The following is a 15,721-nucleotide window of genomic DNA, read 5'->3' as shown; positions in this document are numbered from 1 at the left end:
ACATAAGTCTTTTTCTCAAACTTTCAATCCTTAGTTTTTATCCTTGAAAACAACCTGGGAGCAACAAATCAAAGTATTATGAAGGTAAACGTTGACTACAGTCAAACAGAGATGTACAGTAGGTATGAATGAATGAATGCATTCCAGAGGAAGAGGAGGAGGAAGAGGAGGAGGAGGAGGAGATGACCTGTACTGGGAGGTTCTCACTCTCACACTTCTTCCTCCATCAGAGGAAAAGTCACTCCAGCCTCTACTTCGCTGAACTAAACTGAGCTAAACTGAGCTCACAGTTGAGATTATCTGAAGTTTTTGTTCTCACAGAACAAACTGGAGGTAAAGTCACTGTCTTTCTGCTGTGGATTTCCTCTTTACTCCTGTTTTTTGTCACATTTTTTAGCAGCAGGTTGTTTTTTTAATTCATCAGCAGCTTTGGTTGAAATTGTCACCCATTGTTTTCTCAGGACGTTTTTTTTTTCCTGCAGTTTGTGGAGCAGGTTGTACTTTTAGGCTCAGAGTTGACATGAAACGTTAAAGCCAGGTTGGATCTGGGGCCTAATCTTAGTTTCTTTCTAGTTTTTTCCTCTCTGGATGTGAGACTCTGAGCCATGCTGCTGCTGCTGCTGCTGCTGCTCTGTCTGCAGACTTCACAACAACAACAACAGGTATAACACACCTCCACCTCCATCACACTCCACTTCACACAGCTCAGAGATGGGTCACTTCTATCACAGTGGGGACCATCAACATTCATGTCAACATGACGAGTCTGAGCATTAACACAGTAATAGTAATTTTGTGTTTGTTTTCATTTTGTGCATTTCTGTTGTCCTTTCTAAGTATTTTTCCTGTAAAATGTTTGTCTTTTGGAGTTACATTGTGTATATATGTTGTCATATTCCTCTTTTTTTTTTGGTCAATTTTCTTTATTTACCTTGTCATTTTGTTTGTTTGTAGTACTGTGGGTTTGCAGTAATTTTTTGTGTTTTTCTTGTGTTTTTGTGTACTTTTGTTGTAATTTTCTGTCATTCTGTGTATGTTTGTTGTTGTCTTGCTTGTTAGGATTGTGTTGATTGAGCTTTTATGTTGTCATTTTGCTTGTTTGTTAGAACTGTGGGTTTGCAGAGTCATTTTTTGTGTTTTTCTCATCTTTTTCCATACTTTTATTTTCTGTTTCTGTAATTTTGTATAGTGTTTGAGTCATTTTGTGTATTTGTGTTGTCAGAATGTTCATTTTTGTTTTTTCAGTATTTTCTGTTTTTCTTGTCTTTCACTATTTTTCTGCAATGGTGTAATTCTTTGTATGTTTTAATGTATTATTGCTTTTGTTTTGTGTATTTTTCTGTCATTTTCTATGTTTACTGGGTCACCAGTCAATGGAGGGTGACTTCACATTTACACTCATTGTTATTGTGTCAGTGATCTGACATGTAATCCATAACAGTCCTTTTTGGTGATGTGAGGGAATGGTTGAGGGTTATGTGTAGGTGTCGCAGCTTGAGAGACTAAAGGCAGTAGGTTTGTTGTTTTAGTTTCAGGAAGCTCAGGGACTCGTGGGACATGGAGACATCCTGACATTGATGAGATAAAACCCATTATAATGAATTAGAGCATAGCGCTGTTGGTGATTGTCTCTGGAGACCTGAGTCAGCTGAAAAAGGCCCTAAACAGGATAGGAGGGTTTACAAAAAGGGTCTGGATGCATTTCAGAGACACTTTGAAGAGGTATTTGTAGTTGAAAACATGTAGAACTGTTTGATATTGTGATATAAAAAAGTCACAGGATCTCGTTGATGGCACAAGTGGTAAAGCAATATTGTGAGTGTGTGTGTGTATGTCAGAATCATCTTTCAGAATCAGAATCAGAATCATCTTTATTCGCCAAGTGTATGTTGTACACACGAGGAATTTGACTCGGTCAACTGTGCTCTCTCCAATAGTGAAAACAAAAAATTTTCAACAATAAACAATCAGCTAGAAAAGATGAAAATAAGTATAAACATAAGTATAAATATAAACAGTAGTTAGACTAGAATGTGCAAATAAGATGATAATAATAATAATAATAATAATAATAATAATAATAATAGTATAAAAAAATAATTAAATAGATACAAAATAAAAATAAAAAAATAAGATAAAAGAAGGAAAATAATAGAAAAGAAAGATAATAATAAAATATAATAATAATAAGTCTAAGACTTTTGTGTCAAATCCAAGGCCCGGGGGCCAAATCTGGCACTTTAAAGCTCCCAATTCGGCCCGCAGGAGAAAGTAAAAATGACAGCAAAAACATGAATCATTGTGTAAATCACAAACTAACTCAGCTGTAGATATCTCAGTCCCTCCAAATCAGTGACGTGCTGTCAGGGTAGGCAAGGTAGGCAGTGCCTACCCAAGGGTGAACTGATATTTTGATTATTTCTTTTAATTATAATATAATTATAAATGATTTATTTTTCCATTTCCAATAGCCTACAGTACCTATAAGTTTGAAAGTGTTCGCATTTTGTGCGTTTCATAGCCCAAATTACTAAACAATGCTATTTCCTGGAACGACTGTCGTCGCTGTAAAGCAGGAGGAGGCCCCGCCCCATCCTAAAAGCACACGGCTGCTCTGCCTCTGTTCTCATAGCTTGTTTTTATGTTTGCGCATGCGCAGTCAGTTCCCCAAGATGACAACCATTTACGTCCAAAGGCAGCGTAGAGAGCTGCCTTTGGACGTAACCGTGCTTTGCTAAATGCTATACGTAAGTTCACAGTGCAATAGTGAATTGATGCCATGTGGCCGCTGCTGCTACGTTCTCTAGCTAGTGGGCGGGATAACACTACAGTCAGGATGACAGCGCCAGAGATGACAGAGAAACTTTCTTTTGAGGAAAAACAACAGCTTTTAAAAGATGGAGACCAACACCTGAGTTACCAGAGCTTCAGCAAAGATAAGGTCAGAAAATGTTTCATACTTTTCACAGTGAATGGAACAAAAGGAAGGATTGACTTTGTGGATGCTCCTCACTGAGGCTGTTCTGAGTTGTTGTTGTTGTCATTTTCTCCATGTTTCTGTGTTTCCATCACAAACAATGGATGCGCTGCCGTGTCATGAGATATATCTTGTTGGGAGATTATGGAGGCTATATTAAATAATTGTTTATGTTCATTAATGGTGTTTACGATGTTGATTTTGTTACATGGCTAAATGCTTGTTCATGTGGATCTTGTTGGGTTTTTTATACATTTTATATTTTTAGTAGATTTGCAACGTGCCTACTCAACCCTAGTGGTCACGGTACGTCACTGCTCCAAATACACAAATCTCAGTTTTTCTATTTCTATATCACATGATGGCAGTCATTTTTAATTTGAAATTGTTGTAAGTGCCCTCACTTTTTCAAAAACTCTACAATTTTCCTCAAATTACTCTCCAAAATTCCCCCAAAATAAAGTAAATTTGGTCACAAAATCCAATTCATGATCCTGCAGGGACTGATATCAGTCAATTATTCCTTGGATATTGTCGGTGCCCGTATACTTTAAATACTATTATACATGGAAGTACAAACTAGGACACATGAATGATAAAATTGCTTGTTTTACTGCTTATAACCTGTGGCCCATTTGAGATTAAACTGATCCATATTTGGTCCCTGAAATGAAATGATCTAGTGCACAGGGGTCACTCAACAACCTTTCTGAAACCATGAGCTACTTCAAAGGTACTGAATAATCTGAAGGGTTACCACTTTAATACACACTGAAATACTAAAATATCATGGTTTCACTTTAGTTAGAGGGAAAGATAATGAAGGATGACGAGCAATGATCTAAAAAGGTAGGAAATACCTTTCAACACTTTAATTTATGCAATAGATTCATTTTCAAATAACCACTTCTGAAACAATTAATAGAAAATCATAGTGTTCCTATTTTACAAGCCACAAACTTTTGATGTTTGATGTTTTTACAATTTAACAATCATGTAACATTTCTTTAAAACTCTCCTTTCATTTTTTTTTTTTTTTAACATCACAGTTTAAACACCAAAATCTGCAGCATTCTTTTACAAAATCCTATCGGTGATACTTGAACACATTAGTAACAATGTTAAAGTGAAAATAAACATTTAAAGATGGTTCATTTAACACAAAAACGATATGAAGTGCAGCAGTATTTAACTCTACTAAAGCACTGAATATATCTGTCATCTGGATTTATCTTTGAGTGTTTGAATCCGGGAAAGTAAATCAGATTTTGGACGGAGCTCATTGGTTGACGCTGCTCATGTTAGAACAGGCCTGAGGACCCCTCAAGTGCTCCATACGGGCCCCCTGGAGCCCACGGGCACCGTGTTGGTGACCACTGATCTAAGGCCTTTAACAAAGCTGATCCCCTGCTCCCGCAGACGTCTCGATGTGACATCGCCCAGAGGGAGGATGTGACCACCGCCTGCACTTCCTGTGCCGCTGCTGTCAACAGCCGCTGCCCCAAAGGCTTCACCAAAGTGAAAGGACTCCCGACCAACTGCAGGTGTGCAGGATGAAGGCTGTCAGTCAACGGTGTATTAATAATGGCTGTGCTGTGGTTACCTGGAGGGACTAAGGCCGTGTGTGTGTGTGTGTGTGTGTGTGTGTGTGTGTGTGTGTGTGTGTGTGTGTGTGTGTGTGTGTGTGTGTGTGTGTGTGTGTGTGTGTGTGTGTGTGTGTGTGTGTGTGTGTGTGTGTGTGTGTGTGTCCGTGTGTGTGTGTCCGTGTGTGTGTGTGTGTGTGTGTGTGTCCGTGTGTGTGTGTGTGTGTGTGTGTGTGTCCGTGTGTGTGTGTGTGTGTGTGTGTGTGTGTGTCCGTGTGTATTGCAGTTATTCTGTGCAGATCGGTGGCAGAAATCAGGAGCTTCAGGGATGTTGGCACAACTGTGCCAAGACTTACATGGCACCAGTGTGCTGCCAACAGTACTGGGGACCGCTGTGTCTTCGTAAGACACACACACACACACACACACACACTTAATTGACAAAGACATTTGTATAAAATAAAAGATTTGTCAAAATGTACATTTCTTTTTTTTTTTTTTTTTTAATTAAAATAACACAAATTAATTCAATTTAAAAATAAAAGAAATCTAAGGCTCTAAGAATAGCTACATTTTGAACTCTAAAAACTGAGAAAATAACCAGCATTCAATGCTGTTTTGGCCCCATACATTACGTTTAATCTGATTGGTCGGCTATGATGTGATGCATTTGATTGTTGTCTGTTAAATTCATTTTTTGTAGTTTCACAATGTCAATTGATCATTTTAAAACAAAAATAATAATATTTTACTCGGTAACAATTGGGTGTGGAAATGTAACACATTACTATACTTAAAAAACTACAAGTACCCATAAAAGTAACTCAATTACAGTAACGTGAGTACTTGTAATCAGTTACTTTCACCTTTACAACACGGTCTACACAGGTTTGGTTGTGAGAGTTAGAACGAGAAAAATTGGTGCAGAGAAGAAGAACCAGGCAACAAACAACCGAAAACAAACAAAATACAAACAAAAGTGAATCGTTGAGTCAAAAGCTTTTCCAAATGAAGATAAACAAACCCAAGACAAACGGCATAAGGCAGAACAATCAGATGAGACTGACAAACAATGACCAAGCATTTATTCTATGTTTGAGCACACTTTAAATACTGCAGGAAGGCAATCAAGAGATTAGACACACATGAGTGGAGACAGAAGGGATGAAGAGAGCTACTCATCTACTTAACACTCACACAAACTGACAAGACTAGGAGTAATGCTGCGGTCATTATGTCGTTGAGTGACTTTTGCCGTTTTTGCAACACGAGTATGAGAGTTAAAGGCACGTTAAAGGTCCCATATTATGCTATTTTTCACCCATCTTCAATTGTTCTAAGAACCCCAAAAACATAATATTTGAGGTTTATTTTCCCAAACTCGCCTGTTCTCCAGAGTTTTAGCCTCTGAAAAGTCACTTTCTGAGCAACTCTACACAAACAGGCTGATTTGCGGCCTACTTATGTATATTCATGAGTGGGCGTGTCTATAGACGGGACACTGACTTCGTCCTCTCCGCACGGTGACGTAGAGCCACCCACTCCGTATCCGAGCTCATGCTGCTTTGTAAACACGAGACAGAGTGTGGGGGCGGGGCGTTCGCCAGTACATACATAAACTGTAGAAAATACATATATAGCACTGCGCGAAGGATGCTGAAATGCTCACCTTCGTGGGCGTGTCTGTTTACATGTCAATCACAGCAGAGAGCTTCCTGGAGGCGCGGCTTCTCCAGCTCGGTGCCAAGTAAATTTGTCATCAAAGTGGAAATGTGTCATCAAATTGTAGCGAGGTGTTTGGGCTCACCCTGCAGTAAGAAAGGAGCAAATCACCCTCTAACTAACGATTGAAGGAATCAATGAAAAAAACACTTTGGGCATGTGTGTGAAGCCCTAATAACACTTTATGATGTTTAAAGCACAGAAATGTCCATGTAGCGTAACATGGGCCTTTAACTATCCTCCTGTGTTGACACCTTTCTATTTTGATTCAGAGCTATGCTAATAGCGATAGCCCAGCTAGTTCCTCTCCCCGCAACAGCGCATGCGCCAGTTTTGCTTTGGTGCTTCTGCTTTCGTCACACCCGGATATCCCGCCCTAAACCACAACACTGCCTCATGATTGGTCGGAATCGTTTTGGTTCAGATTTGAAAGGCCAAGGCAGGAACGGCACAAGATGGATTCTCCTGGTGTTTGTGAACACCAGGAATCCATCTTACAGGCAAGGTCACTCATTCTCAATGTTTGGTAGAACCAGGAGAACCAATTTCTATAGAAAAGATTCAACATTGTGAATTGTTTAACTGTCTTACTCCAAAGACGTTTGGTGTTTAGTCGTAGACATTTAGTTGTTGTGTTTGTGATGTTATCTCATGTACTCGTCTGATTTTTGTGCGCCTGCAGCTTGTCCGACCTGGTCGGGGAAAACCTGTAATTTCAAAGGAACGTGTCTGGATGGAGACAAAGGCAACGGGACCTGCATCTGTGAGGTTAGTGTTCTTCTCATTTTACACTGTGATGGTGAAAAACTAAATCCCTTTGGGTTTTTGCTGAATGTTTTGTAATGCTCTGTTGAATTAGTGTTTTTTTTTCAAATGTTGATGACGAAAACATAAAAAACATCTTTTTCAGGAAGGTTTTGGTGGTTTTGCCTGTCAGGAGTGCAGAAACGACAATACATTTGGTGAAAACTGTGATAAAGGTATAGACTTTGTTTTCTATTTGGAATAGTTTAGATTTCCTTTAAAAAGCCTTTAGAAATGATAAAGTTGGGTCAAAATATTTAAAACAGACTAATGCCCACCACAGAGGACAGAAAAGAAAAGTCTGGTTCTAGTTTTCTAATTTGGCGATATAGAAAATTACAATATCGCCAATATCGATATATATATATACAATATTTTTATAGCTCATTTTGTATTAAAATACTTGTTTTCGGAATCATTGCTTTTGCTACTTCTCAGAACAGCATAAAAAGCACAGTTAGATGGATTAATGAGTGCGTCCTAACCCAGACCTTCCCCTATAAAAGGTACACTACAGAACTCACTCACACGTGCTGTCCCTTATAGAAAAAAAGCCAAAAGGGTCACTAAATGTGCCTGTGTGGCATTTTGCATCAGCAAATTTAACCTGGAATTGTATTTTTTGGTTTGATTTTATTTGAATTAAAAAATATTAAGATTTATATCATACATCGCCATTTTGAGAAAAAAGTTTTGGTCCATATCGCCCAGCCCTAACACTTCATATGCCAGGTGAAATTAAACAAATTTTGTCTCTGTGTGTGTGTGCGTGTGTGCGTGTGTGCGTGTGTGCGTGTGTGCGTGCGTGTGTGTGTGTGTGTGCAGAGTGTGATTGTGTGCACGGATCGTGTAACAAAGGTCCTGAAGGTGACGGACAGTGTTTATGTCAGCCGCCATACACTGGGAGGCGCTGTGACCAAGGTAGGATTCATATTACTGTAAATAAACCATAGAAGTCACACGCGAATTGACGTTATCTCGCGAGACTCACAGCACGTTCCCGCCACTTATAGTCGAGTCCAACTGCAACACAGAAAACCAGCTCCTGTACATCACGTACGGTAATAAAACAGAACAGCTATCAAATAATTAACATTTATTAATATATGCAAGACTGGCACACTTTTATTAGATAAAATACAAGGGTTTGTTAGTTTTATTTACATGATTTTACTACCATATTTTATTTATTAATATACAAAAATAATACAATTATTTGTATACAATTAATATACAAAAAACGTCATCAACAGCAGTTGGTTTTCATGTAATTATAACCTGATTAAATAAAACAGCTATCACTGGCACATATTATTAAAATATTTGTATTTGATTATAATATACTGTATATAGAATATGGGTATGTGTGTGTATATATATATTATATAAATGTTTGTTTGTACAATAGTTAGAATTTTAAATGTTTTATATTTATGTGTATTAAATAAATAGATTAAATTATTTGTATAGTATTATATTTTCATACTATTTTCTATTTATTTATCGTACTTATTTTCCTTTTCCTTGTATATACAATAATTTGACGTGTCTGTAGCAAATAATAATATATATTTTTAAAGTCTCACGTTATATAATTAATTATTGTATTGTTTGTATTATGATAATGATTATTTTTACGGTAACTCCTGCTAAAATTTAAGGTAAAATAAATGTGCATTATTACCTTAAAAACACTGTATAAGTATAACACGGTGTGTTGTGTGCAGTGAGCAGCAGATGCACAAACTGCAGTCCTTACTCGTACTGCAAAGGAGAAGGAGACTCCGCCTACTGTGAATGTCTGCCCGGATACAGGAAGACACCAAAGAACAAATGCTCAAGTAAACACTTCTTTCTTTTTAGTTTCTTTGAAAGGATTTTTCAGAGTAGATTGAATAAATACTGATTAAACTGAGTAAACAATCACATTTTTGTGATAGTACGTAAGGTCCTTCTATGTCATTTCTACAGATGGCCCACGCACTTCGGTCTCAGAATTTTTTTTACCAATTGTTCCGTGATTATTCAATAGACATACTGTACATTTTTAGTTTGATCGAATTAATACTTTTTGAGATATGGACAATTTAGTGAGGGGGGTATGTGTCCATTTTCATTTGTCCTTATTTTTTTTTCCATTTTTCATCTTCTAATTACGGGTGTCCCGATCTGATATTAATATCAGCCTGAAAACAAATATCGGATTTTATTGGACTGCATCAAAAATCTCCGATATATATTATATTTATTCAATTGTAGAATACTGTAGATATTATGTTGCAGGTTAAAATGTATGTAACCAATTGAATAATAATAAATGGGTCAGTTTTTGTCATACCTACTGTTGCTGACAATTGTTCTCTGTTTGAGTGACATCACTTGATCAAGCTTTTTCTAACATTCCACACTACAAAATAAGTATTAAAAGTATGTATGATTCATGCTGATATCATATTGGACAATACCCAAGGCTGCAATATCGGTATGAGAAGGGAAAAAGTTATATTGGGACATCCCGACTTCTAATATTCTAATATCTCAGAAACTACACCACATGTGAAACTGAAATTTGGTATAGTAACATCTACTGTACTTCCTATCTGGTGGACATGCCAGTTCCTCAAAATTGGAAAACAGTTTGTCAGGGTTTGGGTCTGGAACATGTTTGGGCCTTCAGTAAACAACTTAGCATATGTCTCAGCTCCCTGTAATTTGATCAGCTTAGAGCTATGAGCATAGACTGTTTACATCTCTAATGATTAGTCACAGATATGCATTGGTTCTTGGGTGACAGTCTTGTAAAATCTGGAAAAAATGCTTCTTTTTACTATTTTCCTTGGCCCATAACTGGAATGTAAGAAAAAATCTGATCTGTATTTTAATTTAGTATAAAAGATGACTATTTCTTGGGATATAAAACAATTGTTCTTCATGCGACTTCTTTATTTTTATTTTGAACCCCAACTTTGGGGTTATTTCACCACTCGCAAATACTGAAAATCCTTTACATGAGGTTGTTGTAGCTTGACTCTTCACACACATTCCCCGTTCATTAATTGTCTATATCTCAGAAAGTCTTCATCTGATCAAACTAAATATTTAGTGTACCTATTGAATAATCGTGGAACGATTGGTAAATAAAAATCAGAATTTCTTGAGAACGAAGTGCGTAGGATGTCCTGAAATGACCCTGTATATGTTTGTTAAGTTTTTTGTCCTATAGCTGCTGAGTGTAATCTTGGATCCTCCCGTTCAGGTGTTTGTTCCCAGAAGGACTGCGATGTGAACGCAGCGTGCACCTCACAGGGATCCAAGATCACCTGCACCTGTAAAGCAGACTACGAAGGCGACGGCAGAGCCTGTGTCCCTAAAAACCCTTGTACGGTGAACAATGGAGGCTGTCCCATCAACTCCACAGTCTGTATCTTCAAAGGACCAAACAAGGTGAAGTAGATTTTCACATTTCATAAAGTAAAACATGAAAACCTGTGGAAAAAATGCCCCTATGATAAAAATAATTCTCATGAAAAGTTTATATTTTTGAATATTCCCAAAATTCCTGAGCTTTCAGTTCTCGTAGAAATTTATCGGGAATATTTCGCGTCTTTGCAAATTGAGTTGGGTGAGGATTGGTTAAGTAAATTCAGCAGATTTATCTCAATTACTGTTTTAGGAAATCGGATGCCTTGCATGAATAAAAATCTAAACTTACATTAAAAGGGATCCTGCACTACTTATTAGAAGATATAGGCCTAACAAAACATTATTTTGCACCATATTCATTTAATTGCCTTTTATAAATGGGACTATTTTATAGTTTAAGAGCCTGTGTTCCACCACCTTGAAATCACGTGATTAATGATGTCACACGACCCCACTGCCTGTAAACATCCCATTGTTTTTTATTGTATTTTTTTTATGTTACTTTTGACCAAATTTACAGCAGATTTTGTGAAATTTGTGATATTTACTTTGCTCGTAAAAACGTATTGTCAATGTTTAATCTAAATCTAAATGTTAAAGATTCAATCTAAATGTTAAAGATTCAATCTAAATGTTAAAGATTCAATCTAAATGTTAAATGTTAAATCTAAATGCGCTTGTTTGCATCAATGACCTTTTATTTTGGTGCTTTTGATGAATTTGCGTATCAGCTAAATATTTAGTTTCACCCTTGACATTTAGTCAACATTTAGATTTAACATTTAACATTTAGATTTAGATTTAACATTTAAATTTAACATTCAACATTTACATTTTACATTTAGCATTTAGATTTGTCATCTATATTTAATGTAACATTTTGATTCAACATTTAACATTTTGATTTAGATTCAACATTTACATTTTACCTTTAGCATTTAGATTTGTCATCTATATTTAATGTAACATTTTGATTCAACATTCAACATTTAACATTTTGATTTAGATTTAACATTTAGATTTAGATTTAGATTGAACCTTATGATTTAACATTTACAGTGTATATTTACAATAAAAAAAAACATACTGCTGTACACGCACACAAATATTGCTGTAAATCTGGTAAAAAATAATGTAAAAAAAATTCACATAAGTTTTTTAAATGTGGTTTGTTGCTAAATGTTGCGAAAAGTTGCTGTTTATTTTAGCATGCACAACTTTACAATTGGCGCTCCTTATAAATCTTCTAATAAGGACATTTCAAAAATTTTGGGTCAAATTTGTAAAAACAGTGGAGGATCCGTTTAAATATTGTGTCTTTTGTTGTGCTCGTCTCTTTAGTCCAGCTGCCAGTGTATGTTTGGCATGTCGGCCATAGGGGGCGCCCCCGAGCTCGGCTGTCAGCTCGTCTCTGCCTGTCGTGAGGACACATGTGACCCCAGTGCAGCGTGTGAAACTGGTTTGGATGGACAACCCAGGTGAGAATGATCAGCCTCTCACGTCATTCACCAACATAAAACCAACTAACGCTCTCATTGGTGCGTCTGACCTCTCACCTTCTGCTTCAGATGCACCTGTAAGGCCAGTCAGATCGGTGATGGCCGTCGTTGCTATGGAAACTTGATGTCGCGCATCGTAGATCTGAACATAGCTGGCGAGCACAGTGGAAAGCTAACGGGAAATTTGTTGCTCTTTGGTAAAGCACAAAACAGGAGTTACAAAGCTTAGAAACAATTACATTCCTTTTTTTGTACGATAGATATTTTGGTATTAAGAATTTCTAATGACCCCAAAGACATTTTTTTCTAGACTTAGTTTTTGATCATGTTTGTTATACTGTGTTACAAATACAGAGTAGACAAGATTAGTGACAATATAAACCTAATTTAATTTGGCAAATTACAAGTATAAAATACAGTTGTTTTTGTGTTTTAATTTGAAAAACTAAAAATAATTTGAAAATCAGAAATCAACATTTTTTTTAATCAATTATTAGACTTTTCAGGCGACCCCTTTTTAACTTTAAGCGACCCCTCATGGGGTTCCCACCACAAGGTTGAAAAACACTGCTTTAAGGTTTAATAATTACTTGGAACTTTTTGTTTTTGATTTTTAGTTTATTTTTTATATATTAAATTGGATCTGCTTTGTTGGTAGATATACAGTACATTGTGGTCGTAGAGTGTATAATACCTAATTATATCACGTTTTGAAAAATATTTAAATATTGGCTGTAAATGTTTCACCATGTAGCGTAGATAAGTTAGAACTTCATGATATTCAATCAACAATTGGTAAAAAATGTCTAAAATAGTTCAAAGAGGAAGATTAATTGTTCCTTGACTATTTAAAAAAGCTTGACTTCTAATTTATCAGCTGTCGAGCTCCCTAACATTTTTTAAAAACACAAACAATTATCTGCATTGTGTAAAGAAGTCCAGATTCTTCCATTAGAATAAAAAGAAAACATTCAAAAATACAGAAATTGCCCAAATAACTATATCTTTTTTTTAGCATCTCAATATTTGATGTTTTCACATTTCCCTCTATTCATCTCTTTCTTCTGTGTGTGTTTCAGGAAATGGTTGTTTGAGGTTACTCAGTCACAACGGACCATTCACAGCTTTCATTCCTCTGCTGGAAACCCCTCTGACCGTAAGATTAAACACAACAACCTCCACTAGCACCTAATCTCATCTTTACCAGAGATTCACAGTTATCTGGATCAATGATTCTGATCATGGTACCGTGATCAATCACGCTCTAAAGCAGGGGCGTGAAACTCATTTTAGTTCAAGGGCCAAATACGGACCAGTTTGATCTCAAGTGGGCCTCAGATTTTAGACGGGCAGAAAAAAAGGGAATGTTCTACATTAATGTGGCCTATTTTGCACTTCCACGTGTAAATGATAGATGTGAGACACAGACAATATCCAAACAATAAATGACAAATCTTCACTTCAAAACTCATTTTTTTTAGTGAATTTTAAAGTGTTTTTTTGTGATCGCATGTGGGAAATTGTTGGATTTTTAATTAGAGTTCTTATTGTCACAATTTGCAATTAAAAATGGCTGAAGCCCTTCGATACATGGGAAAATTGTGAGTTTTATTTAATTTGTGAATTCAGAGGGACTGAGATATCTTCAACTGAATTATTTGGTAATCATTCATATTTTCTCTCATTTTTAATTTCTACTGCGGGCCATAATGGATACTCCAAAGGGCCTTGTTTACAGACAAACAAACAATGAATAAATAAACGAGTGAGCGAACGAATGAGAGTTCCTGTTTTTGATTATTAAGTGTGGAATCTGAGTTCTTTATTAAATAACAAATCCGAGTGGGGAATATTTCAGTTGTCTTCCTGGTTTTGTGCGGGGCCCGTTTATTCAATCTTATTTAGATATTTCAGTATCTGTCTACTCCTTCCTGCGTTGCATTTGAGTTCTTCTGTATTCCTGTGATAATGACAGCAAAAACACACAAAGCTTTTAATCTTTCAGACAGTTTTACCAATATTCTGACAGTATCTGTAACTACATATTTCTAGTAATTTGCTCAACACTGCTGATGGAGGTATAGCATTGTATTGATATGATATGTATTGTGATATATATATATATATATATATGTATGTTAATATGAGTCTCATCCGTTCATCTGCAGGGCATCAAAGAGGAGTCAGTGTGTAAAAACCACCTGATCCTGGGTCAGCACCTCTACAAAGACCTGGAGGGACGAGACTTTAATCTTTATGGAGGATTCCGGCTGAGAACCAAAGAAAACAAGGTAACGGTCCAACGTCAAACCTCATGAAAACACAATGTGTGGGACATAAATGAAGCTACGGAGCTCTTCCTTTCCTTATGTAACCATAATAATTGTGAGAAATTAATCTGCAGGCTTCATTGATTTTTTTTTTTTTTTCTTCTTTAAAATAACCAGTCAATCATGGTACATACAGTACACACTACTGCAGGTTCATTTGTCTTATGAATTCAACAATTAACATGGCCTTCCATTTTTTAAAAGTATTTATTTCATATACTTAAAAATGTCTTTCTCTCTTTGAATTACAACTTTTATTTATTTCATTTTAAGTTGGTGGTTAGACAAACTTCTACACTGTACACTGATTTTTTACTAATAGTTTTTTGTTGGTTGACATAAATTCAGGGAATTATGTTCATGGGTCAAATTTTTATTAGGGGCACATTTGGGAAAAAATCCGGGCTTGATACTTTTTTAACGTATTGTTAATTTTTTAAATAAAATGAATAATGTTTAAAAAATTTCATTTTTTTTACTCACTGATATATCAAGTATGTATTGCTTAGTAAAGCAGAAAAATTCTAGCTTTCTTGTTCCTCTAGTTTTTTTTTTTTTTAAATGTAGGTTCCATTGATGATTTTCAGCACTTTTCCACTCTTATCATCAACCGTATCCATGGAAACCAGAGAACAACTTTTTGATGCCAGTTTTTAAAAAGGCAATGTAGGACATTAGATATTAGAACAGGAACCATTAAGTTGTACCTCAGTGTGTGATGGCTGTGACCAACTTTCATGTAAAAGGTAACGTTGTGGAAAGACCGTCATCATTCAACCCCATGTTAAAGAAAAACTAGGAAGAATTCAGCACTGCTGCCATGCTGCTCATACAGCACAGCTAGCGTGAAACAGAGCTACTGCAACTTTTAAATTCCATGATTTTCAACATCTCAATGTTGATTCTGGCTTTTAAAAACGCTGAATGATCTTTCGTTTCTCATCATCACTTTATTGAAATGTATGGAAGTTAATTATTTTGTCGTGTGGCTGTGTATTATTATTAAATTGTATTTTTTGCCACTGGAGTAAGGTCATTCCATGTCTTTTCAACAAATGGCCCACTTTAGGCTAAAAAAAATTCTGACATTTTTTACCAGTTGTTCTGTGATTATTAAATATAAACACACTGTATATTTTAGCTTGATTTGATGAATACTTTTTGAGATATGGACATACTTATTTTTTTCCATTTTCAGCTTCCAATATCTCAGGAACTACATCACATAGGAAACTCAAATTTGCTATAGTATTACAGTTGTAATTTGTTTGACAAGTAGTTTCTGAAAATTGTATTTTATTCGTAGTAATTTAGGATCTTATTTTTATTTTTTTTTAAATCAAGTAGATTGTGTGGTTTTCAGTGTGGGTTTTCAAGAAAAAT

The 15,721-nt window shown here is 35.9% G+C and overlaps 1 protein-coding gene across 3 annotated transcripts in view; it reads left to right on the top strand.

Annotated features, from left to right (window-relative positions):
* Nucleotides 1–230: 230 nt before the first annotated feature.
* Nucleotides 231–15,721, top strand: part of stab1 (stabilin 1) — a 105,639-nt gene continuing 90,148 nt past the window's right edge. Inside the window, exons 1-13 of one of the 3 annotated variants that reach the window (XM_028446302.1) lie at nucleotides 231–333; nucleotides 574–662; nucleotides 4,397–4,521; nucleotides 4,847–4,962; nucleotides 6,965–7,050; nucleotides 7,193–7,262; nucleotides 7,912–8,007; nucleotides 8,814–8,927; nucleotides 10,343–10,530; nucleotides 11,851–11,987; nucleotides 12,078–12,205; nucleotides 13,088–13,164; nucleotides 14,177–14,299. In XM_028446302.1, coding sequence (XP_028302103.1) covers nucleotides 606–662; nucleotides 4,397–4,521; nucleotides 4,847–4,962; nucleotides 6,965–7,050; nucleotides 7,193–7,262; nucleotides 7,912–8,007; nucleotides 8,814–8,927; nucleotides 10,343–10,530; nucleotides 11,851–11,987; nucleotides 12,078–12,205; nucleotides 13,088–13,164; nucleotides 14,177–14,299 — 1,317 coding nt within the window. In that variant the 5' untranslated portion in view covers nucleotides 231–333; nucleotides 574–605. Of the gene's footprint in view, nucleotides 663–4,396; nucleotides 4,522–4,846; nucleotides 4,963–6,964; nucleotides 7,051–7,192; nucleotides 7,263–7,911; nucleotides 8,008–8,813; nucleotides 8,928–10,342; nucleotides 10,531–11,850; nucleotides 11,988–12,077; nucleotides 12,206–13,087; nucleotides 13,165–14,176; nucleotides 14,300–15,721 lie in introns of all 3 variants that reach the window. The other 2 variants (XM_028446301.1, XR_003674065.1) reach the window with 2 other exon arrangements.

This window comes from Gouania willdenowi, chromosome 5, assembly GCF_900634775.1.
Source record: "Gouania willdenowi chromosome 5, fGouWil2.1, whole genome shotgun sequence".
NCBI lineage: Eukaryota > Metazoa > Chordata > Actinopteri > Blenniiformes > Gobiesocidae > Gouania > Gouania willdenowi.
The sequence above is the reverse complement of the archived record's forward strand: the minus strand, read 5'-3'. Positions and strand labels throughout refer to the sequence as shown.